This window comes from Conger conger, chromosome 5 (genome assembly GCF_963514075.1).
Source record: "Conger conger chromosome 5, fConCon1.1, whole genome shotgun sequence".
Classification (NCBI taxonomy): Eukaryota; Metazoa; Chordata; class Actinopteri; order Anguilliformes; family Congridae; genus Conger; species Conger conger.
This window is the reverse complement of record NC_083764.1, coordinates 43,697,831-43,723,108: the sequence shown is the minus strand read 5'-3', so window position 1 is coordinate 43,723,108 and position 25,278 is coordinate 43,697,831. Positions and strand designations below refer to the sequence as shown.

The following is a 25,278-nucleotide window of genomic DNA, read 5'->3' as shown; positions in this document are numbered from 1 at the left end:
GGCCATGGGCAAAGACATATGCTGCAGCCATTAAGCTGGCAGTCATAGATGTCATTATCATTATTATTATTATTATTATTATTATTATTATTATTATTATTCATTAACTTTATTTAACCAGGAAGTCTCATTGAGATCTGGAATTACTTTTCAAGAGCAACCTGGGCAAGTTAGCAGCCAACATAGTGTCAAAGTGTTATCTTCCAGCCTCAACACTAACTTCTCATCAAGGGAGTGTGACTGTTAGCTGTTAGAATGTTTACATATTCTGTTCGGATTGTCAGACGCTGCAATGGACATCTCATCAGAGTGGCGGCAAGTGCATCTAGACCCCTATAGACCTGGAGTAAATACATTTTCAGCTGCTTGAATATCTTGCATTTTTACCTGAAACTGTGCTTTACCTTATCCCTATGCTCAAGTCCAAGGGGCGTTCTTTGAAGTCACTACATCACCACACACCTTTCTGCAGGTCTGTTCTCTTGATGTTTCAATCAGCATCAGGTTTTCTCTTAATGTCCTGTCAGCTGCATGTTACTGCCTGCGGACCATACAATTGTTATGTGGTACCCATCAATATTTACAATAAATCTGTATTTACATTTTGTATGTGTTGTTGTCTCTCTGTTGGCCTTGCAGATTGCAGTATTCATTGCCCTGGAACAGTGACTCAGAAATGTAACTCTTAGGACTATGCCCCCTTGAGATTTCATGCATAATAGCAAGGGGGCAGCCAGTAGCCTAGTGGATAAGGTGCTTGACTGGGACCCAGAAGGTTGGTGGCCCCGGTATGGCTATGATGAGATCCACACAGCTGTTGGGCCCTTGAGCAAGGCCCTTAACACCACATTGCTACAGGGATGATTGTCCCCTGCTTAGTCAAATCAACTGTCAGTCGCTTTGGATAAATGCGTCAGATCAATAACTCTAATGTAATGGGTATACATTCGCAAACCCTGTGGCAATCCATGCCATTCTGGAACAATATGGTTAGCCAACTAAGATTTCTATTTTACTTTGCAACGCGATTTGTTTGTACTACATTGTTATTAAACATTTTCTCAATCAATTTATACCAGTACTGATAGGTTATTGCATGATTATTCTTGTGCCAGTATAATGATGATATACAATCAGTGATCACTTTATTAGGTAGACCCGTAGACCAGCTTGTGAATGCAAATTAATGATTTAATCAGCCAATCACGTGGCAGCAACTAAATGCATACAATCATGCAGACATGGTCAAGGGGTTCAACTGTTTTTCAGACCAAATGTCAGAATGGGGAATAAATGTGATGTAAATGACTTTGACCGAGAAATGATTGTTGGTGCCTGACAGACTGATCTCTTCTCATGCATAACAGTCTCAAGAGTTTGCAGAGAATGGTGCGAAAAACAAATAACATCCAGAGAGCAGCAGTTCTGCTGGCAAAAATGCCTCGTTAATGACAGAGGTCAAAGGAAAAGGGCCAGACAGGTTAAAGCTGACAGGAAGTTGACTGTAATGCAAATAACCACACATCACAACAGTGGTATTCAGAAGAGCATCTCTGAACACACAATGCGTCAAACCTTCAAGTGGATAGGCAACAGCAGCAAAATACGTCTAAAAAATAAGTCTAATAAATACCTAATAAAGTGCTCACTGAATGTATATCAGGTTTACAATATGTAGCCTATATACTGGCTATTTTAAAATGTCGACTGCTAACTTGATATTTAGACTAACGTTTGCACGTGCAGAAGCATGAGGCAGAGCCTGAATATTATTTTTTGAAAGTGTGATGCGTTGAGGACGTCAGGTCTATTTTTTTTTCTTTCCATTTGCCGTACAAATTAAACCAATACGCTGATGACAAGCTGAAACAATATTACACCACGTTACAAATGTATAGGACACTTTACTAAAAAATTTAAGAGGCGCAATTAGGCTTTATAAATGGGCAACTGAGCTGATCATATGGCGAACCAGCAAACTCTCCGTTGGCTGCCAACCTAGCTCTTTCTGGACAGCTAGCTAAGTTATCTGCGATGTTACTAATTTACGCAGATGTACAAAATGTGCTGAATTTGAACAATACAACACAATTTGGGGTGAGTTACAATTCGGCTATTGTTTGTATGAGTCCTGTTACAATGCGGCCTAGCTAACAATGCGGCCTAGGTAATAAGCATCGCTTACTCAATTGTGGTTACTGGACAGAGATGTGTTGAGACAAGAAAAATATAAATTCATTTAACAGTTACTGTGCTAATGCGAGTCTAGGCGTGGATGTTTCAATTCAGGATTATAAATTCACGTTTTTATCATCGTTTTGATTTGAGAATATCCAGAAGCATCCTTTGAGTTCAGGTAACATTTGGTAGTTACGTTTAGATAGCAATAAATTACATATTAAAGGTAACAATTTAGCTAGCTAGCTAAGTTACAACAGGACAGAGTAGTTACACGGCCCACAGAGGACAACTGAATTCGGAGTGCTCTGCCAAGGGCACCAAGTCAGTTTTATCGTCTGGCTTTTGAAGATCAACCAGAGAGTGGGGAAGAAGCGCCTCCAGTTTTGTGTTTGATAAGTGTTCTCAAACCGGATAAATCTTAATCGTGTCACAAATGATACATAAAGTCAGAATAAAATAATGTAACCACAAACAGTTTGTAGTCAAGCATACTCTGCCTGTAATTGAGTTCCACTAAAGGCTACTTTATTCCACATATCAAGAGCATCAGATTTGTGCGTATTCCAGTTCAGATAACATAACGGATTTATTCATTTGAAATATGATAATCGTTTTTTTGCATTTCACTGTAATCTAAGTTAGTAGAGTAATTTACATTGAAAAAAGACATACACGGGTCCTCTGTTTCTAAGCGTCCGTACATTGCTCGATCAGACACGGAGTAAAATCACCCCCTAGCGTCCATAAATGAAAATGCACAATATTGTGGTATGCTGTGTCAACATCCCTATTCCCAGAGCGTCTTTCAGAGGTCAGACTGCACAGTTTGTCGATATATGAAATATGGCAGGTGAAAATATTCAACATTTCTAAAAAAAAAAATATGCGTTGGCCGGGAATCGAACCCGGGTCAACTTCTTGCGGATAGTTAAGATACTTAACTTTTCCCATTCATCCTCAACGGTAGTTCTTAACACTACGGATGCGATATATTCTTGGCCATACGTTGATATCGCGGCGCTGTTCCGAGATAAACGAATGACGTCTTTACAATGCGGATTCCTTAACTATACGAAATCGCCTGGCGCGAATCATTTCCATGGGCGCCGACGCACGTTTCGGTAAGTCTAAATAATTATTTTACTACTAACGGGTCCTTAGATGATATTTATGTTGTTGAGGTATTCCCACAATATTTTAAATAACATTGCTGGATTTTAATCAGTTACTGCAATGTATTACTATTTTGAATGTCCCAATTGTTAGTTTTTTTATGTGGGAAAATTACAGGTAAACGGCATAATGTCTCTGTGTGTCTGTTTCTCAACGTCGTAGCCAGCTACATTAACATGCTATCACACTAGGGTTTAAATATCACCGTCATTAATAGTATTGGTAATTTGTATCTACGTTTGATTCACTGTCTCATGAAGGCTTAGACATAAAATGTATTATTGTTACTCTCATTTCACTGCTATTGTAAAAGCAATAAGTAGCGCCAATGCCATTTCATTCAGACATCTCATTTTTGTATATGTTCCTTTATTTACCATTAATATATTATTATTGCTGTTGTTGTTGTTGTTGTTGTTGTTACCTTGCCCATATTATGTAGTTGCCCAGCTAAGTACTTAAATAATAGAGCAGTTTCCACAATAATTATACAATATTTACACCCATGTTACCTTAAATTATATGAATGTACAGTAAATACATAGACTTATTGGTTTGTTTTTTCTTTGTTTAATACAATAATGACTGTAATGCCAGGCATTACAGTATAATTAGGCACACAGTATAATTAGTGCAGGTCTCTTGGTTAGTTTCATCCTAACTAATGTTATTTTGATATCTTCAGGTGATCAGCATGTGGAGGCATGTATATTTTCTCCCAGGTAGGCTACAGATGTGCTTCCGAAGAGGTCTGTGAAGTCCTTGGCAAAATCAGAACAATACCAATACTTAACACCAGTCCTGAGAAGCTTCAGGAGACCCAGCCGTTTTGGCAGCATCTGACTATCGGGAGATGGTTATTCCAACTGCCTCAGTCCCAAGCCCAGTCTCCTTTAATACCTGTGCATATCAACCCTGCTAATATTGTTACAAACAACAATATATAGTTATTCATTTATATTTTTGTTGCTGTTCTTGTGTTTATATGTTCATAAGAATTGTAATATGTAATGCCCTCCGTAATGCTTGGTACAAAAACATTCATTTAGCTCAGTAGACCACAATTTTATATTCATAAACAAACGATTCAAAGTGCAAGTTCTCATCTTTTATTGAAGGGTATTTTTATACATTCTGGTTTCACCATGTAGACATGACAGCACTTCTTATACATAATCCCCCATTTCAGGGCACCATAATGTTTGGGACATATTTATGTGATGTAAATTATAGTCATGTTTACTGCATATTTTTGTATGCATGACTGCTTGAAGTCTGAGACATTACTGTAGTCTTCTGTGGACAGTAGTCTCTGACATATCCACGCCTGCCTCCTGAAGAGTGTTTCTGATCGTTCGGACACGTGTTTGGGGATTTTTCTTCATTATGATGAGAATTCTTCAGCTATCAGCTGTAGAGGTCTTACTTGGCTTGCCATGCCTTTTGCCCCATTACATGTTCCCTCTCCTTAATGCTGTTATAAACTGTTGATTTTGTTACACCTAAGGTTTGGCATAACAAAACAGACAGAAACATTACAGATTTAAATTTTTATTTTTCAGTCTCATAATGGCTTCCTTAACATTCATTGGAACAACTCTGGCCCTCATGTTTAATGACAATAATACAAACCAAAGGCAAGAAAGAGCCTAGAAAAATATGGTGTTTATGGTTACTATGTATAAAACACACTGTAATTTCAATATGGTGAAACCAAAGTCTGTAAACATGCCCTTCAATATTTGCTGAGAATATACATTTTTACTGCATGTCAATTGTTTGATTGCAAATCTAAAATTGTGGAGTACAGAGCCAAATAAGAAAATATGTCTTTGTCCTAAACATTACAGATGGCACTGTACATAACATTCTAATCTTTTTTTGTGTATGTAATAAATTGCAATAATTGATCTAATGTCAGTACTTGTAGAACTTTCCATATATTGATATACACTGCTTCACATACATACTTCTGTATTACTTTTATGTTGCCTTGTGTTAGTGTAAATATGTTAGTGTAAATACAGTTTTTTACTTTGACAATATACACTCAGTGAGCACTTTATTAGGTATTTATTAGACGCATCAGGTCTTCTGCTGCTGTAGTCTATCCACTTAGAGGTTTGACGCATTGTGTGTTCAGAGATCTGTTCACCAATGTAATGTATAGTTATTTGCATTACTGTCACCTTCCTGTCAGCTTAGAGCAGTCTGGCCCTTCTCCATTACCTCACTCATCCTAAAGCCATTTCTGTCCGCAGAACTGCCGATCACTGAATGTTTTTTTTGTAAACTCAAGAGACTTGTGCGTGAAAATCCCAGGAGATCAGCAGTTACAGAAATACTTGTACCTGCCCGTCTGGCACCAACAATAAAGCCACAGTCAAAATGACATTTTTATTTTTTATTTTGATGGTTGATATGAACATTAACTGAAGCTCCTGACCCGTATCTGCATGATTTTATGCATTGCACTGCTGGCACGATTAGGTAATCGCATGACTAAGTAGGTGTACAGGTGTTCCTAATAAAGTTCTCAGTGAGTGGATATTTTGGCAATTGTTGTCTGTATCTGTGTGCATGGATAGTGGACAAGTTGTAAATATTGCTCTCCTTCAGTTGCCATAAAAACATTTACCTTACATCCAAACAGCTGCCTGCCTTAAATTTTATTTCCTGCTTGTTATTATTTATTTGAATGTAAAGTTTGTGAGGATTAGAAGATATACTTTATTATCTGTCACGACCTTCCTCACTGGCCGTGACAAAGAGGGAGACACACACTGACGCATTTAAAGAACAAGGTCAAATTTATTTGAAATAACCAGTTAATGAAAATGTGTTGTGTGATAGTCAGTTGCATCAGTATTGTGAGTGAGTGGATGTGTGAAAAGTATGCCGAAGCAATGTTGTCTGATGGAAACCCAAAAAGAACCAACAGGTATGTGGGCAGAGAGTACCCTCCTTCAGACAAGAGACACATTTTAATATCTGGTCACAGGTGCTCCCAATTGTACAAACGACTTGGTACCTGGTGCACGCTAGGCACCTGTGAAGTAACGCCAGAATAAGTAGCACAGAGCAGGGGGCCGTAACATATCCCAAATTTTATTGTTTACTGTCAAGCAGCAGTAAACAATAGAATAAAAAGAATGTACAGTTACATTAACAGCCCTTAAAAACAATGTACTTGAACAAATTGCATATACCATATTGTTCAGAGTGAACAGTTGGGGGACAAAGCCAAATACCTTCATTGTAATGTAAGATAATTATTAAGTAGAATGATGGCAGAAAGGATTTCCTATCCATAGTGAAATGGAGCTGGAGATCAAATCTAATGAATAAACATGATTATGGGACAATTCTACAAGGAAATTGTCTCCATTATTTATGTTATGGGTTGGATTCAAGCCGTGGTGACCACTGTAGGGCTCCACACCTACTCCATCGCCTCAGGTGAAGTAGGCCAAGGACTCCTTTTTATGTTTATTGCGTGTTATTGCAGGGTGTTGAGGTTTGATCAAAACGCTTTTATTGATAAAGATATGACTTGACTCTCGTCGCTCATTGTTTATGTTTCCAGAATTTCATGGCTCATTAGATTGTTGTTTGATTAAAGAATCTCAACATCTTTATTTTCAGTCCGTGGGTCATAAGCGGATATTTGCATCTTTACCAGAAGCCGAGTTTCATGATTGTTTTAAAATAGAAAAGGACTGGCCCGTACGGGGATCGAACCCGCGACCTTGGCGTTATTAGCACCACGCTCTAACCAACTGAGCTAACCGGCCCTGTATGCGTGGCCCCCTTCGCGTAACATAGAACAATTATTACAATAGCCAAACGGTACTTTTTGGATTTCATTACAGTTATAGTGTCAAGATTTGCCATGATAATTTCAGGACCTCGTGGCGCAACGGTAGCGCGTCTGACTCCAGATCAGAAGGTTGCGTGTTCAAATCACGTCGGGGTCAGAATGATTTTTTTTTTCTAACTTAGTTAACTCCCGTTTCTCTGTATTGACTGGATCGACAGTTTTTTGTAAATATATCCAAAATAACTATATCACAAAAGTAATACAATTTTTTTTTTGCAAGTATTCTTTTGGTATGAAGGTTAAGAACCATGGATATTTGTGTGATCAATTTTATCAATATTATAGAAATGATTATATCAATAAAAACTATTTGATCTCGCAAAGTAATAACAAACATTTTTATTGAACTAAACGAGATTTGATGTCAACCTTCGCATTTATCAATCTTGAAGATGAAGACATCAGTTGATATTTCTCAATAGACACCATCAGTACTGAACGTCGATAGTAAAAAAAATATAAATAAAAAATATATATATATATATATAAAATAACAAAACTGGGCTCGTCCGGGATTTGAACCCGGGACCTCTCGCACCCTAAGCGAGAATCATACCCCTAGACCAACGAGCCGTGATTTCGCTATTTCGGAGTACCTTAATTATCTTTTCATGTACTACAGGACACATCAAAGAATAATAAAAATATCAGTGGACGTCTTCATTTCTCTATCATAGAGGTGTAAACCAGAATTGAGAGCTTTTATTTGCAACACGGAGTTGTTTGCAGTTGTTATCCGTTCTCGCTGGTGTTCGTTTGACCTGACACCATATAGCTAACAGTAGCCTATATAGCTGACTGACGCCATAAGTAGCGGAGGGATATCGGTTTGTTATTTTAGTATTTTACACGTCATTACCCATTGTATCGTCATTTGGATTGCAGATTGACGTTGAAATTATATTAAAGTTGTTGGTAGTTCATCCATTGCCATCCGGGTCCCTGGTGGTCTTTTTGTGGTCATGTGACCGTTTCTCAGCCATCTTGTCGAAACGAAAGGATTCGTATAGCAAACCCTGCACTGTCAGTTAAAGCAGAGGTAAGCAGTGGGTGGAAATTCTACTTATGGTTGTATAATAAAACTGAACTATTGAAATATATACTCCCCGTTGGCACTTGCCCCGCGTTCCGTTGGATCGGAAGTGCATGGAGGTTGTGTCGATACCCGCATGGTTGCTTGGCCGTAGAGCTTCGGGGTCTAGTGTGGTAGGAGAGCCGTCGTAAGAAATATTATGGTCGCGGTAGATAAATAGGAAAGTCCGGTTTGGCAGCAGGCTTTGTAGGCCGCACGGAGCGTTGTGGGGTTATGAAAAACTAATGTCAGCATACTTTCGTTCAGTTTTGCATCTTACCTTTCGGACACGTTGGCGAGATTCCAATATTTGCCAATATGAAATGGAAAATACTCCGAAATAATGATGTAATTCTGTTTTTTTAAAGTTGACAGCTTTTGCAGATTGCTAATGTTATGTGGTCAGACAGCTGGTGGCGTTTGTAGATGTGTGCTCTGTAACATTACATAATATTTAGCTTGTTAGCCGTAGCATGTGTGTAACTATCTAGTTAGTGGGCTAACTAACATTTAGCATCTCATTGTACGCCTTCGCCTGTAGATAGGGCTAAAATAAAGAATTGAAAGTATTCCTGTGCGGATGCTTTGTCATGGCTGTCACGTTTTTTTCCCAAGTAACGTTAGATTAAGTTTAGCAAACCAGTGCGCTAGTAGTAAGTGTTAAGTTAGATGGTCGGCCACAAAGTCATACTAGCTGCCCATAATGGCCAAGAAGTTATCCAACTTAGCTAGTGAAATAACCAATCGTAATTTACACTTATTTCAGGTTTCCTGCTCGGTTCAAGTTTTGTTTGCTTTGGTTAGCTAACCAGGGATAGCTAGTTGGCTGCCTTTCGTTAAAGTTCGTAACGTTATGCAGAGGTGGAATTAACGTTAGCTGAGGATGCTTTGCGTATTGTCAGAATCTAGCTGTTGAACAAGTCGGCAAAGTAGCTAGCTAACTACGTAATATTGTGTCATCGGCGACGTTGGACTGGTTTAGATATTGCGTTACTGTACCAACAAAACAGTGCACTGAGCAAAACAGACACCGGATTAAGATGTTACGATAACATCGAGTTGGCTGTTGTGGAGTAACATCACGTTGAAGGCACAGCAAACACCTTACGGATTTATAGCAAATTGCTAGTCATGGATGGTTATGCCACGTGTCTAACTAACGTTATGTCCTAAATGAGTTGCGTAGTTACTCATCTTTGTAAAATCGCTAGCTTGTCGCGTTGTGAGTAGTGGCAGTGTCCAGGCGTGGAGATGAATCCTACCCGTCTTCATGAAATCCTCCCGTAATCTTTAGCTGTTTTACTATTCAATCGCCACGAGAGGAATGATCAGCAGGGGGCACTGTCACCAAGAGAAACCCTCTTGTTGAATTAAGGGTGCATTGGAATACCCTTCCTAATTGGGCAATCGCCTAAAATAGCTGGTGGGAATGAAACTATATACCACGAGTCTGTTGAGAAGGGTAGGGGGTATTCTGCTTTTGGCACCCTTGAGAGGAACTAGAGTTGCTCTATGGGGGTCCAGCCTATCGAAGCCATATGCCTATAAACCCAGTCTCAATGAAAGAATAGGCATAGTAAATTGTATATGGGCCATATTTCTTACAATATTGCATATGAAATGATGTATATAAAGTGTTCATGCTAGCGGTACCTGTTTGAAATATATATTTTGGAATTAGATCAGTGTTTGAAGACAGTTCAAGATGTTTAAATGTAGTTTTTTTCCTTTGCTTGAAGAATTTCAAGGAACAATGGCAGAAACCCAGACGCTGAACTTTGGACCTGAATGGTGAGTAAATTGCTCCATGTGCCCTCCTGGTTGGGGATCATGGGTGTCTGTGGGTTCAAATCCCAGTTAATTTTGGAATGACTTGCCCAAGTTCCACTTTTTTTTGTGTCAGAAGAAAAATATTGCTTTGGGAGCGTTAACAATATGCGAACACTGCCATTTCCTATGCAATATCTTTCTCTGCTGAACACCTATGTAAACGTTGAGAGTCATGTTAGAAGCTGGTGTATGTTCCAACAAGCCCTTACTTGGTCATTAGTAATTAATATAGGCTGTGTCGTCTTTTCCTGCAGCGTATCACATATTTAATGGAAGGTTAAAGAAATGGGGGCTGGATTGTGCTGATTAAATTTACTGCAGTGCCTGGGGTAAAATGGAGCGTGCTCAGCAGCTAACTGAATAGTGTACAATAGAACAGGATTCCCGGCCCAGGTCGGTGGTTCGATCCCGGCTGTAGCCACAATAAGAGCCGAACGGCCGTTGGGCAAGGCCCTTAACCCTGCGTTGCTCCAGGGGAGGACTGTCTCCTGCTGAGTATAAAATCGGCTAAGTCGCTTTGGATAAAAGCGTCAGCCGAATGACATAATGTAATGTAATGACATGTAATGTAATGTGTGTGAACCGGTCCTCACCTGCAGGCTCCGCGCCCTGTCCGGCGGGGGCAGCGGCAGCAGCGTCGCCTCCCCTCCCCTCTCTCCGGCGCTGCCCAAGTACAAGCTTGCGGAGTACCGCTACGGCAGAGAGGAGATGCTAGCACTTTATGTAAAGGATAACAAGGTGAGGATGTCTACGGAGGTGCCCGCTGGGTGTTGCGTGTCCACGTCGGAACTGTGTCGCGTAACATTAGCGTTTTTAACGTCTGCCCGTAAAGTTTCGATGTCCGATACAATGGGGATTGTAGTTTTTAAATGGTATGGTATTTCCAGGAATGTTTTTATGCAGAAACTTGTCTGGCCCATAAATCTGAATCCGATCCTGAACGTTATTCCCTGAAAGCTCATTGACATGTTAGTGTTGGTGGTAAAGGGGAATATTTAATCATTCTTGAGACTAGGGTTCAGCTCATTGTAGGGGGATTCAATTCAAATGTATTTGTATAGAGATTTTTACAGAAGGCTGTCACAAAAACCAGGCCTGAACCCCCCCAAATATCGAGAACATGAGAAAAATAGATAAATAAATAAAACTTGCAGTGGGAAGAAATCTTGGGAGGAACCTGGTGATAGAGGGGCCCATTCTCCACTGCCAGCGTGGTGTAAACTGGGTAGAATGTAATGGCATAAGAACTTATCACAGCAAATCAAACTGGTTGCCTGGGTAACATGTTGGAAGTATTAAACTAGCAGGTGAAGCAGGAAGCAGGAAGCTAGAATAGGCAGTTCAGAGGGGCGGGGTGATGCATTTGTGGCTTCAGCCCGTGAACTCTGGATGACCTTAAGTATAGCAGGCCCTGTTGAAACCTGTTTGTGCATGGCTGGGTCTTTTAACTGCTGAACCAGCATCGTGTTAGAAAGATAATATTTGATATCAGTGTGCCCTTTGGTGATGGTTTCTCTTCCTAGCAGAATTCGTCTTTAGATATTTCTCCTCCTCCTGGCAGATTCCTCTAGACCTGCACGATAAGGAGTTCCTCCCTATTTTACAAGAGGAGCCCCTGCCGCCGTTGGCACTCCTGCCATTTACAGAAGAGGAACAGGTGATTTCTGCATGCCACCGTGAAACTTTCATTACAATAAATACACACAAGCGATACTTGCCTTACCTGTTCAGTCCAAAGAGTCAAGTTGCTGCAAACTCAGTTCATAGGCCTGCATTGTGTATCGAGCATGTAATCTTCTGTTGACTAAAAATACTTTCCCTTGAAGAATGTGAAACGTTGAGCCCTGTTATGTGACGTGTGTGTGTGTGTGTGTGTGTGTGTGTGTGTGTGTGTGTGTGTGTGTGTGTGTGTGTGTGTGTGTGTGTGTGTGTGTGTGTGTGTGTGTGTCTCCACAGAGAAACTTCTCCATGTCTGTGAACAGCGCAGCTGTGCTGCGGCTAACGGGACGGGGAGTTGGGCCGGTGGTGGGGGCACCGAGGGGCCGAAGTTCCTCGCGGGGTCGAGGTGGGTCCGGGCGGGAGAGCTTTCCTCTCTAGCTGCGCATTTCGGAAGCAATCTAAAGACTTCAAGGCCTGTCTGTAGCCATTTCCCATAATGCAATGCACTACTGTTGGACTTCAATAGTTCTTTGCATTATTGATGTGAGCAGTTAATCTGGCTGTTTACACTACCTACCACAAATGAAGGGGCATGACCAGAACTATTTTACGATGTGCAGATTGCGCTATGACTAGGCATGTTTAAGTGGTATATGGCAGTGTGTGTGCGTGTCTGTCCTCTCAGGTCGAGGCCGAGGAGAAGGAGGCTTTTACCAAAGAAGCTTTGATGACGGTGAGGGAGGGTTTGGTCGTGGAGGGAGAGAGATGCACCGCTCACAGAGCTGGGAGGAAAGGTATCCTGTTCCCTCCTACAGCCCATTCAGAAGTACAGTCCGTGCATTGGCGTGTATGGGTGGCTATAGAAAACATCCCATTCCCCCCCATAGTCAGTTCAGCAGTGTAGTGCATGGGCATGTATGGGTGGCTGAAGAAATGTATCCCATTCCCTCCTACAGCCAGTTCAGAAGTGCAGTGTATGGGTTGCTATAGAAAGGTATCCTGTTCCCTCCTACAGTCAGTTCAGAAGTGCAGTACATGGGTGTACATGGGTGGAATTTCATGGTTCCTGTGTTATGACCTGTGCTTTCTATGGTAGAATAAACCATATGATGTGCCTGTAATATCCTAACCACTTGGTAGAAGAGATGTTGGTGGTCTTTAGGTCCAGGGAGTTGGCAGGACATCTGAAATCTGATTTCCTATTAAATCATTGGAAGTGCTTGGTTATGACAGATTTATTTTTTTGTGAGTAATATTTCTCTATGAATCTTGCCTTGACTCTTGTCATTTTGTTTTTGTTTGCAAGGGGAGACAAAAGATTTGAAAAACCAGGTCGAAAAGATCCAGGTGAGATACATTTATTTTTCCTCTCTAGAAGTATGTTTTACTCCTGATCTATTTTCCTGTAATGTGGGAGATGTACAACACTGTATAAGAGTCATTGTATTTTCTTGAGTCCATGGAAAGTGTGATTTCAGTCTGTTATGGTGGGCAGGTTGTCCTCAGGTGGTCACGTAGATGAGAGCTGTTTGCCATTTGTGTTTTCTCTTTGGACTCGTTCCCGTCACGTGGACCCAGTTGATGCTGCTACAGCCCACTTCCAGCTGAATCACAGTGAGTGAGCTCCATCGTTTCCTGCCAGAACGCGGGCTTCTACACTTCGCTTTTCAGTTTTAGCAACCCTCTGAGTTATTTCTGAAATTAACTGGATTGCTCTGCATTAGCTCGTGATCAGCTTCACCAGGGTGAAGTTATGCTCCATTAAAGAACTCCTACTGTATCCAGAATTTCCTTTTGAAATGTGTGGTATTGTCCATCGCCTGGGTGGCTCTCGATTAGCCTTTTAACCGGCTCATGCCTGGTAACCTCCTTGTTATGCAGCCTCATGCCAAATGTATGTTTCTTTAGGCCTTTCTGTGATGTGTAAAGGAGGCTAGGTTTGGGGTCAAGGACCTTTTATGGCACATGGACCAATTCCGTTGTGAGAAATGAGCACGGTCACAGCCTCCTGAGGTCCCTCACTCTGCCCCACAGTTAGGGCCAACTACGAGGATGTGGGGCCCGTCCCGGGCAGGAAGCATGACTTCACGCGCTCCGAGAGCGAGAACTGGCGCGTTTCCCGCGAGGAGCAGAACGGCGAGGACGATGAGGGCGGCTGGCGACTGGCGGGATCGCGGAGGGACAATGACAGGTGGTGCCCCCCCAGCCCAGGTATGTCGGCTGAAGAACCCCCCTCACAGAGCCCAGTTTGAACCAGTCTCCCCATTGACCGTTTCAGTCCCAAGCCCAATATGAAGTGGCTCCGCCCATGTCCCAAGGGGTTTTGGCGTTGGTTGAGAATTTAGTAAAGTTGACAGTGTACTCTGTAGCTCTCAAGAAATGGCTGAAGCTTCCCAGGGTTAAAATTGGCCAACCAGTTTTCTTTGTCTTCTTTGACACGTTCCTCCTCCGATTCTTCAGAATCTCCTCAGACTTGACAGAAACATCAGACTCTGATTCATCTAGGGCAGGGGTGTCAAACTCCACTCCTGGAGGGCCACGGTGTCTACAGGTTTCCTTTCAATCAGCAGCCAATTAAGGCTTTGAGAACAAGGTGTGTGGACTCTTTAGCCAATGAGAGACTTTGAAATGTATCTCATGCTGAAACACACCAAAAACCAGCAGACACTGTGGCCCTCCAGGACTGGAGTTTGACACCCTTGACCTAGGGTCTACAGAACTTTCCTCAAAATCTTGCGGTGTAAAGCCTTAATCTTCATTGTCGCTGCCGCTATCAAAGTTGCCATAACTCACTCTACTTCGTTCGCAAAATACTAAGATAGAAATTTGGATGGCAGCATGGTTTGAAACAAACCTTAAGGCTTCGTCTGTAAGTTTGAATACAATAGGGGCTCAAAACGATAGTATAGCGGTCATTTTGATTGACGGTGAAGGTATAAGGCCCATAAGGGACTGAAAGGCTTAGCTCCTGACCCCTCCCGTCCTGCAGAAGGCCCGCGTTCGGCAGGCTGGGACCAGCGGAGGTGCTTCCCGTTCGACGGGCGCGAGGAGGAGCGCGGGTACCGGCGGGCCCTGGAGGACGAGCGAGACAGCCTGCCCGAGTGGTGCCTGGACGACGCCGAGGAGGAGACGGGAACCTTCGACTCCTCCGGGGCCTTCCTCTCCCTCAAGGGCAGGGGCACGGACCTCTCCAGCCTCCCACAGATTAAGGTGAGAGGGTCTACCAGCTGCTGAAAAACGCTGGCCCATGGGTCATCCCAGAGCACTGCTTCATATGAGCTTTAACGTGCACTACTGGAATCTGCCTGTAGTGGGCGACTTTCCCCCTGCAGAAAGTAGCTGACGCATGTTCAAATATTCGCTAGAGGTCATGTGTGAATTTGCATGTTTTTGATGTTTTCACTTGCTATTTATTTATCAAAACGTGTTGCATGAAGGAGGGAGATTATCAGGAAAGTAGTAGGATAATTCAAGCTAATTTTTCCCGAAACGTCTCTAAGTCTAGTGACAGTCTCCGAAGTTGGCAACAGTGAGTGTTCTTATCCTGTTTTCTCCTTTCAGTTTTGAAGGGATTGTTACTGATAAGAATACGTATTCTTAAATAAAATTTTATTTAGCATTTTTTTTATTTGCTTTCTTTGCCTTATCAGAAGACTTGTTATGATCAGAGTGAACGATTTTACCGCAGTGGTTGTTTTGACAGCTAGATTTCCCGAGAAGTTTTCTTCTTTGTTCGGTTTTTCAAAGTGTAATTCTGCATTCTGTAATACCTGGCTTCTCTTTCCGCGATCATTGCTATTGACGTGGGTTGGTACTTTTGGTATTTTTTCATGCATCTAGGATTTCAGGTAATGATTTTTTGCAGCAGAGCGTACACTTCAATTTGAGGAAAATCTTCGAGCTGGGCTCTTTTTTTTTTTTTTTTTTTTTTTTTTTTTTTTTAAGAGAGGTAATTGAACATAGTCACAGGGAACCAGCTGTTGCGTTTAGTCAGCACATTTTACTCTGTAGCTCTCGAGAAATGGCTGAACATTCACAGGGTTGAAATTGGCAAACCAGTTTACTTCGTCTTCTATGACACGTCCCACCTTCAATTCTGAAGAACCTGACTCCTCACACTCGACGAACCTCAGATTCATCTAGGATCTACGAAACTTCCCTCTAAATCTGCCGCTATCAAATCGGCCCCTCTGTGGTCTCTGAGCCTTGGGCTCTATAGAGCTGTGAGTCACTCAGTGTTACCACTCAAATACCACCCCCCTTCCCCCTGACACGCAGAAAGCTCCCAAGGAGCCAATCCTGGAGGAGGCGGAGCTGGACTTCCGGCCGGCGGAGGATTGCGAGCCGCACATCGATCCAGACGAGACCAAAGAAACGGACACCCCCGCTGGGATGGAGGCGGACGGGAAGGAGGGTGAGCGCTTAGGGTGGCGGGTGGGGGGGGGGGCTTTGGCGCAGTTGCAGCCGCTAAATTATAGCTTGAGTCATTTCATGAATCATGTTGAGAAATTAGTGTCCCTGATGTATCAGATGGTAGATCGCAGCAACGCAATTGCCGGTTCAACATCAGAATCGCGGTGCTTAAAAGGCGCACCTTCGAAAGACTTGCGTCAGAGATCCTGAGGACAAAGCTTGCTGATACTGAAGTTGTATAAAGTTAAGTGAGGCTGAATTAAGGCCTGAACTACAATCATTACTATAACGATAGCGATTTGAGCATGCGCCCTGAACGGTGACGTTCTGAGAATAACCTCCGCTATGTGATCTGCCGCCTTTTTGGACCGGCCTTTAATGTGTTTGCCCTTCATGTCTCTTTACTCTGCCTGTGACATGGCCCCGCCCTGCAGACTCTGGGAAGGCGGAGGAAGAGGCGGCCCCTCCCCCGTCGTCGTCGCCCCCATGCCCAGCAGAACCCCAGCTCCAGCTGGCCCTGCACTCTCCTCAGCCCAACGGCGAGGACACAGCTCCCGCCCCCGAGGCGTGGCCGGAGCCCAGTAAAGCCCCGCCCTCCATCGCCCCTCCCGCCAGCACAGCCACACAGCAGCAGCAGCAGGTTCGCCCCTCCCTCCCGGGTAAGTCACGTGACCGCAGCGCATCAATCCGGTCTTCGGTCCCAACCGTGTGGTGGTGACCGCTGTGGTCTTGCGCTCTTACAGAAGCCGTGGCCCCAACGATTGCCACCGCACAGCTACGGCGGCCCCCAGACACGCCCCAGCTGGTCCCCGGGCCCCTGGCGTTTCCGGCGGGCATCATGGCTCCCGTCGGGCAGCCGGAGGCCTCGCCGCAGGACTTGGACGACGATGAGGGACTGAAGCACTTTGAGCAAGTACGGGGGAGTGCGGAAACACCACACCGTGTTTTTATACGCCGCAGCTTTAGTGCCGTAAAACTTTTAAAATGCACGGCTCAAGGGCATCTCGCTCCTGGTTTAATTGAATCAGTCTGAGTGGGTTCTGTCAGCTTCCATTCGACTGAAATTTCTCACCTCCTTTCGTCCTCCTCTCTCTTTCTCTCTCCTCTCTCCCCCTCCGTCCACGTCCTTCTGCTCTCTCTCCTCGCCGTGACAGGAAGCGGAGAAGATGGTGGCATACCTCCAGGAGGACGACAAGCTCTCCGCCCAGGGCCTGGAGCCCGCCAAGCCCACGGCCCTCCCGCTCTCCCACGAGGCTGCGCTCAAGTGGTTCTACAAAGACCCTCAGGGAGAGATGCAGGGTGAGCGAGGGGCCCCGGAGCCACTAAAGTCCCCCACAGGGATGCAGAGGAGTGAACATGTAGTCGCAATGAAGCACTGTCGTACCAGTCAGCTTCAGCTTCTTTTCATTGAGACTTACACTAACAAATTAAAAGAAGGCAGATTTTGTGCAGGTATCCTAAACCTGAGGGGTGAAGCCTAGTGGCTAAATTACACATTTTGTGTGTCTGGCTTTTTTTTTTGATGAACTATGTTGGTCATTAAATCCAACACCCTGAGCAGACCAGAGGAGGATGGGCTCTCCCTGTGAGTCTGCTTCCTCCCAACTGGTTTCTTCATAAAACCCACCAGGGACTTCTTCCTTGCCACTGTTGCCCTAGCCTTGCTCTTGTGGGGGTTTAGCCTCGGGTTTTCTGTAAAAACAAGTTGTGATCATTGTTTGTGAAATGCCGTATGCAAATACATTTTGATTTGATCATAGCTGTCGGTAAAATGGCACCAGGATTGTTAGTGTTAAACCCCGTCCGCACCAAGAACTATAATTATAGCTATAGTTCTTAGTGTGGGCAGGCCTTTCGCTCCAGTATAGTAACCCCCATCCCCTCCCCCTGTCCTAGGACCCTTCTCCAACCAGGAGATGATGGAGTGGTTCCAGGCGGGGTACTTCACCATGACCCTGCTGGTTAAACGGGGGTGTGACGAGCTCTTCCAGCCCCTCGGCGACCTCATCAAGATGTGGGGGCGGGTCCCTTTCACGCCTGGCCCCTCCCCCTCGCCCATGCTGGTAAATAACTGAGCTCTGAGGGAACCTCTTAATTTCAGTTCTTGGTCCTCACTCTACTGTTTTTACTAATCTACTCATAATGTTCTTCCTTCTGAGAAAGCATTTGCATATGCATTTTCTTTTCCCCTATTCTTCTAGAATGAAACGCATGCAGCCTGTGTGGTTGGGGCGGCCTGTAGCATAGTGGTTAAGGTACATGACTGGGACCCACAAGGTCGGTGGTTTGATCCCCGATGTAGCCACAATAAGATCCGCGCAGCTGTTGTGCACAATGTTCCAGGGGACAATGCAAAATAGTCTTGCCCATGGTTAAGGGCCCTTGAGCGCGGCCCTTAACCCTGCATTGCTCCAGGGGAGGATTGTCTCCTGCTTAGTCTAAATTAACTGTACATCGCTCTGGATAAGAGCGTCTGCCAAATGCCAATAATGTAATGTGGTAGTGTTTTTCACACCGCCGTGTAGCCAAGCTGCACAGGCAGCCGGTACAGTCAGTCTGCAAGGCAGAGACGAGGCCAGTTGAGAGTGCATCTCTGCGGGGCTTCCGGGCCCAGTCATAACCGCTACACCCTGCTCCGCACCACAGCGTGAGTCAGGCGTATAGTACAACCACCCCCTGCGGCCGGCCTCGTCGAGGTAGTCACGACCTGCGGAGGAGCGGTGTTGACCGGGCGGTGTGTTTCTCTGCAGGGGGACGTGGACCAGGAGAGGCTGAAGAGACAGCAGGAGCTCACCGCCCTCAACCTGTACCAGCTGCAGCAGCTGCAGTACCAGTACCTCCTCAGGTAGGCCCGCTCTGAGGCCTCCAGCGTCCGCTGGTTTTGGGTTTTCTGCTGTCTGAGAGACGCACTGCAAAATACATCGGTCTTTACAAGGGTTCTAGTCTTGTAATGAGAGATATGCTATAAGTATGCTATTTGAGTCTAAAAATAAAGTACTTCTTAAGATTGACTTATTTTTTGGCTTTTGGATCGTATACATTTTACAGTAATAGAGGCTCATGATTTTTCGCTTTGACCAGAATCGAGCGGCTACCCATCTTACTGAGCGAAATTTTAGAAATATAATAATAAATATATATCTATGTATATATTTAAAAACGTTCCTGCCGCAAAGTGGCACTGAAACGTGTGAAAATGTCTGCTGTGTGAAGCCATGCCAGTCAGTAATGTGATGTAGCGCCCCCTCCAGGCAGCAGTATGCACAGGCCCTGGCCCAGCAGCAGAAGGCTGCCACCCTGGGGGCCCCTCAGCAACAGCAACAGCAGCAGCAGCACCTCAACCTCCTGCTGCAGCAGTACCAGGCCCTCAAGATGAGGTAACCCACCACAGAAACCAGGGACACTAGAATGGTTATTCTCTGCAGGAGTCTACCCATAGAAACTAGGGAAACTAGAATAAATGGTAAATGGTTGGCATTTATATAGCGCCTTTATCCAAAGCGCTGTACAATTGATGCTTCTCATTCACCCATTCATACACACACTCACACACCAACGGCGATTGGCTGCCATGCAAGGCACCGACCAGCTCGTCAGGAGCATTTGGGGGTTAGGTGTCTTGCTCAGGGACACTTCGACACGGCCCGGGTGGGGGATCGAGCCGGCAACCCTCCGACAGGCAGTAAGCGCAGTCGTCTGGCAGAGCCATGTCGCCCCCGCAGGAGTATAACTGTAGAAACCAGGGAAACCAGAGTGGCTATTCTCAGCAAGAGTATATCTGTAGAAACCAGGGAAACCAGAGTGGCTATTCTCAGCAAGAGTATATCTGTAGAAACCAGGGAAACCAGAGTGGCTATACTCTGCAGGAGTATTGTTCAGCAAGCAGTGGCTTTGATTGCAACTGTTGTCTATGAAAATCGTGTTGGTGGTTTGATCTGATTGTGGAAAAACTATCTAGTTATTTTAGATGTCTTTGGTTAACACTGCATGGGTATGGTCAGTTCACCGTTGTCATGACTCAGAAGTTATATGCAACTTTCAACATGTTTTAATATAATTCATAACCTCTTTAAGGGGAATGCATGTTTTTTTTAAATGTGTGGGACTCTTCTGATGATTCACCAATCAGTGAGTGAAAGCCAGCCATTTTGGGGGCGGTGGTTATGTTAACAACATTAACCGCAGGTCTGATCATATAAATCAAACAGAAAATAACTAACCAAGTACTCTCAGCAAGTATTTTAGTTCTATTTAAACTTAATCTTATTTCTGTTACATTTTTTCTATATGACACAAATATTGCCTGGTTTGGTTTGATGGTTGGACTCGTTTGGTTTGATGGATGTATTTGAGAGTAAGATTTCACTTGACAAGCAAGCAGTAACTCAAAACAGGCTAAGGGAAAGATTTTTTCTTTGACAAAAAAAAGCACTAAAGTCATTTTTCATCTCTCTCTCCCTCCTCCTCTGCTTATTTTTCGCCCAGGTCGTCTGAACCTAGCCTGGTTCCGCCCGTGACCCGGTCCATGTCCGTACCCGACTCGGGTTCGGTTTGGGAACTGCAGAACCCGTCGTCTCAGGCCTCGGCTTCCCCCACCTTACCCCACGTGACCCGCAATGGTAAGACCCCGCCAGCAGGAACTATGCAGCGACCGGCTTCTTCTGGGCCCCTCCGCGAACAACGACAGACCCGCGAGATGATGCACACAGTAGAACACAGCTTCAGGGTTCCAGACAGAATTATTGGGTTATTGAAGCAAGCATACATTCATGCTCACTCGTGGTTGGCACTGTCCCAGCGAGGACTGTGTGTTTAACAGCCTCAGCAGTGGGGTGTATTCAGAGATATGCTACAGGTGGTCCGGACCTCGCGTTGCGATTGGCTGAGAGACATTTGCCAGCGTTGCACAATAAGTGACTCTTAACTTGACGGGAAACCAAACCGCTATGTTTGCGTTTGGTCGATTCATTGTTTCAGAGATATCATAAACTCGTAACCTAGCCACACTTCAGAAGTTCGACTTTTGAGTTACTGTATTTGAAGGTGTCTGTCACACCTACATTTTTGTGTACGTACTAGTATGAGCATGCGACAAATAAAGTCTCATAAATTTTGAATCTCTTGTATAATTGTACTGATGCACTCAGTCGTAACTTACCGTGAGAGATTTTCACCGCTATGATATCTCACGGTAAGTCACTCCTACTCGTGTACTATTGCGTCATAACTAATTGATCTATTCATTGATGTAGCACCCAGCATCTGTATTTCAGTTGAAGGCGTCGGTAAGGTGCAGTTCTTGCCACTAGCGCTGACTTCATTTGTCGCTGGTTTTCAATTCTCCATATTTCAACCCACTGACTGGGTTTCGACTCCGTAATGCCCGTCAAAACGAGCTGGTTGGAGTCTCTGGTGTGGCGGGCAGTTGACTCACGCGCGCTGCATAAACAGACTCATCGCTGTGGGGCCCGGCTCTGCGTGATGCCGAGGTGTTGGCACGCCGTTCCCCCGGCCGTGACGTGCGTGTGTCGAGCGCGTGTGTGCGTGCGTGTGCGTGCGTGTATGTGTGTGTGCCCGGGGCATGACGGAATGCCGTGCTGTTTTCCATGTCGTGCGTCAGCGTGGGAAGGGGGCAGCGTGTGGGATCTGCCCGGGGATTCCATGGCACAGGCTCCTTCCCTGGAGCAAATCCAACAGCTAGAGAAGGCCAAAGCCGCGGCGGCAAAGGTAGGACTGCGCTACGCCACGGGAAGCCCGTCCTCAGGGAGTCTGTCCTTCGTCACTGTTGCCCTAGGCCTGCTCTTGTGGGGGTTTAGGCTGGGGCTTTCTGTGCTGCATGTCGTGACAATCGTTTGTGCAAGGCGCTATTTAAATATTTCTATTTGATGTATTGCCTCTGAGAGATTCGCCAAATCCTCAGCAATGGAACTCTGCTCCTAGCCCTGCTGTCATTTGTGAAATTTTTATCAGACACTTTCTGTGTTTAAAATTTTTGCTAGTGGCTTCGCCTGTACTGGCCCATACAATGTGGCTCTGGGAAGTTGAGACTGCCTATAGCCTAGTTTTAACTGCGACCTGGAAGGTTGGTTGGTCTAGCGACAGTAAGATCAGTGCAGCTGTTGGGCCCTTGACTAAGGCCCTTAACCCCCTCATTGCTCCAATTGCCCCTGCTAATGAACTGTAACTGTTTTTGGATAAAAGCGTCCGTTAACGAACTGTGACGTAATGAGCCTTCCCTTGGGCCTGGCAGCTGGAGCAGGAGCGCAGGGAGGCGGAGGTGCGGGCGAAGAGGGAGGAAGAGGAGCGTCAGCGTCGGGAGGAGGCGCTCCTGGCCCAGCAGGAGGAAGAGCGTAAACGCAGGGAGGAAGAGGAGCTTGCTCGACGGCAGCAGGTAGGAGACGGTGTGCTTAGGAGAAATATCACCACGTTGACCACATGGGTAAATGCTAATGCGTTTTTGAAGCCGCCTACGTAATCTGAAATGCGTGTTCACATAGCTTCATGGATGCCCGCCATGGTCTAGGGCGCAGGGTCAAACTCCAGTCCTGGAGGGCCGCAGTGTCTGCTGGTTTTTGGTGTGTTTCAGAATGAGAGAGGCATTTCGTAGTCTTTAATTGGCTAAAGAGTCCATACACCTTGTTCTCAAGGCCTTAATTGGCTGCTGATTGAAAGGAAACCACAAATACCAGCAGACACTGCTGCCCTCCAGGACAGTTTGCAGTTTGACACCCTTGGTCTAGGGTGAAGTGAGAAAATAACAGACATGAATTAACTCCTTTTCTGAACCAGGGAGAGCACCGGAAGGGCTCTTGCAAAAAAATCACACAAATGTTACTGTAAGACGCCAATTAATACCTTTCAGTGGACTCTTGTGCTTGTGAGAGGAGTATGTCTTGGGTGCAGTTGTTTGAGCTGATCAGATCTTAGTTACAGTAATGGCAGTAAATGCAGTCTGGCTGAACCATATCTAGACACAATCTGGATACCAGCCGAGAGTTAATGCCGGGTGTAGATGTAATCTGGTTGACTCATATCGAGACACGATCTGGATACAAGCGGCAAGTTAATGCCGGGTGTAGGTGTAAACTGGCTGACTCATATCTAGACGCAATCTGGACACGAGACGCATGGTATTTCCAGGTGTAAAGGGGTCCATGGCGCAAGTCATTATTCTTGGCCCCTGTGAATGTATTGAAAGCCTTTTCAGCATTAAGTTGTGTTGAGTAGTCGCTTAGTTAATGAGCTGGGATGATCTTATTCACAGCAGCACACAGTGCGTGTTGCTAACAGGAAATGCCATGTTTGGGTTTAGTGAGGGTTTAAAACATTGGTGAATCTGAACCGGACAGGAGGAGGCGCTGAAGCTGCAGCAGGAGCAGGAGGAGGCGCTGCGCAGGCAGAAGGAGGAGGAGGAAGAGGAGGCGCGCCGGCTGCAGGAGAGGAAGAGGAGGGAAGAGGAAGAGCGGAGGCAAAGGGAAGAGCTGCTACGCAAGCAGGTGCGCGTGCGTGTCCGTCCGTCTGCCCCTCCGCGTCTGTCCGTCCCTCTGACCGCTCTTTCTCCCCCCGGCTCAGGAGGAGGAGCGCAGGAAGCAGGAGGAGCTGGACGCTCTGCGCCGGCAGGAGGAGGAGGCGCGGCAGGAGGAGGAGGCGCGGCTGCAGCAGCAGGAGGAGCAGAAGAGGCGGGAGCAGGAGCTGCAGAGGCAGAGACAGCAGGAGGCGCTGCGGAGGCTACAGCAGCAGCAGCAGCAGCAGCAGCTGGCCCAGATGAAGGTACAGGGCTCAGGGTTAGGAGGACCTCAGACAGAGGCAGATGTAAAGTCCCCTCATAACTAATGCTGCAGTCACACAGATCACCATCGATGGTAGAAGGCTGTATGGGGGGGGGGGGGGGGGGGATCTCGTCCACTGTAATGACATTGTTTGCCATCTGCTGTGATCCGTGTGAACACAGTATGAATCTGACCGTGATCCATGTGAACACAGTATGAATCTGACCGTGATCCATGTGAACACAGTATGAATCTGACCGTGATCCGTGTGAACACAGTATGAATCTGATTCCCCTCCCAATGTCCCTCTTGTATACTATGTTAAAAAGAAAAACTTATGATGACTATTGTTTTTGGTTACAACTGCCCTACATGGGTTCTTTGCTATTTATGGATTTGTTGCTTTTTACTTGAAGAACTTTTGCCCTTGTAAGCGTCTGCTGAATGACTAAGATGTGAATGTAAAATGCAGAAAGGTGATGGAGTGAGTCATGGCGTGTTGCCCTATCCTCCTCCACAGCTCCCGTCTTCCTCCAAGTGGGGCCAGCAGGCTGCCACCTCCCTGCCCCTGAGCCAGGCCCAGAACGCGCTGTCTCTGGCCGAGATCCAGAAGCTGGAGGAGGAGAGGGAGCGACAAGCCCTGGAGGAGGTGAGGGAGTCCTTCCAGTGCTCTCCCTGGTTCTGCCTTTTCATTTCAGGGTCTTTGAGAGGTCTACCAAGAGTACTTTTAGCCCCGGGAAGTTCAGAAAAGGAGTTAATTTATGTCTGTTATTTTCTCACTTCACCCTAGACCAAGGGTGTCAAACTGCAAACTGTCCTGGAGGGCAGCAGTGTCTACTTGTATTTGTGGTTTCCTTTCAATCAGCAGCCTTGAGAACAAGGTGTATGAACTCTTTAGCCAATGAAAGACCTTGAAATGTCTCTTGTGCTGAAACACACCAAATACCAGAAGACACTGCGGCCCTCCAGGACTGGAGTTTGACACTCCTGCCCTAGACCTTAAAATGTGCATTTCTGCATGAATGAGGGTGTGTGTGTGTCCGTGTGTCCGCCAGAGGTGGCTCCAGGGGTGTAATTTTCTTCACAAGACAATTTGCTTTCGAGGGATTTTGTTACCGAGACGTGTTGATCTTGCGTGACATTGCTCCGCTATGTATCGTATTAAGCTGTTGGGGTCTGTTTACGATTGACCAGTCTAGCATATCTGGAGTTGGGGTATGTTTCAGGGGGGTATGCTGCCGTTTCTCTGGTTTCAATTGTAAACTAAAAGCTGAAATTATGGTAGACGCATTTCTTGATTA

At 45.3% G+C, this 25,278-nt stretch overlaps 1 protein-coding gene and 3 non-coding genes across 6 annotated transcripts in view; 2 read left to right on the top strand and 2 right to left on the bottom strand.

The window, feature by feature from the left end:
* Positions 1–7,074: 7,074 nt before the first annotated feature.
* On the bottom strand, positions 7,075–7,148 carry trnai-aau (transfer RNA isoleucine (anticodon AAU)). The gene has a single exon. It is a non-coding gene; the product is annotated as a tRNA-Ile (tRNA).
* Positions 7,149–7,259: 111 nt separating this feature from the next.
* On the top strand, positions 7,260–7,331 carry trnaw-cca (transfer RNA tryptophan (anticodon CCA)). The gene has a single exon. It is a non-coding gene; the product is annotated as a tRNA-Trp (tRNA).
* A 404-nt stretch (positions 7,332–7,735) lies between these two features.
* Positions 7,736–7,807, bottom strand: trnap-agg (transfer RNA proline (anticodon AGG)). Its single transcript has one exon. It is a non-coding gene; the product is annotated as a tRNA-Pro (tRNA).
* A 368-nt stretch (positions 7,808–8,175) lies between these two features.
* The window catches only part of gigyf2 (GRB10 interacting GYF protein 2), a 26,855-nt gene continuing 9,752 nt past the window's right edge, over positions 8,176–25,278 (top strand). Inside the window, exons 1-24 of one of the 3 annotated variants that reach the window (XM_061242296.1) lie at positions 8,176–8,273; positions 10,046–10,097; positions 10,736–10,874; positions 11,698–11,793; positions 12,093–12,201; positions 12,481–12,589; positions 13,102–13,142; positions 13,374–13,409; positions 13,830–14,006; positions 14,785–15,005; positions 16,074–16,209; positions 16,643–16,867; positions 16,952–17,121; positions 17,363–17,507; positions 18,105–18,271; positions 18,410–18,463; positions 18,959–19,053; positions 19,460–19,585; positions 20,694–20,827; positions 21,829–21,935; positions 22,459–22,599; positions 23,558–23,704; positions 23,781–23,978; positions 24,498–24,626. In XM_061242296.1, coding sequence (XP_061098280.1) covers positions 10,060–10,097; positions 10,736–10,874; positions 11,698–11,793; positions 12,093–12,201; positions 12,481–12,589; positions 13,102–13,142; positions 13,374–13,409; positions 13,830–14,006; positions 14,785–15,005; positions 16,074–16,209; positions 16,643–16,867; positions 16,952–17,121; positions 17,363–17,507; positions 18,105–18,271; positions 18,410–18,463; positions 18,959–19,053; positions 19,460–19,585; positions 20,694–20,827; positions 21,829–21,935; positions 22,459–22,599; positions 23,558–23,704; positions 23,781–23,978; positions 24,498–24,626 — 2,940 coding nt within the window. In that variant the 5' untranslated portion in view covers positions 8,176–8,273; positions 10,046–10,059. Of the gene's footprint in view, positions 8,274–9,801; positions 10,098–10,735; positions 10,875–11,697; positions 11,794–12,092; positions 12,202–12,480; positions 12,590–13,101; positions 13,143–13,373; positions 13,410–13,829; positions 14,007–14,784; positions 15,006–16,073; positions 16,210–16,642; positions 16,868–16,951; positions 17,122–17,362; positions 17,508–18,104; positions 18,272–18,409; positions 18,464–18,958; positions 19,054–19,459; positions 19,586–20,693; positions 20,828–21,828; positions 21,936–22,458; positions 22,600–23,557; positions 23,705–23,780; positions 23,979–24,497; positions 24,627–25,278 lie in introns of those variants that run through there. The other 2 variants (XM_061242295.1, XM_061242297.1) reach the window with 2 other exon arrangements.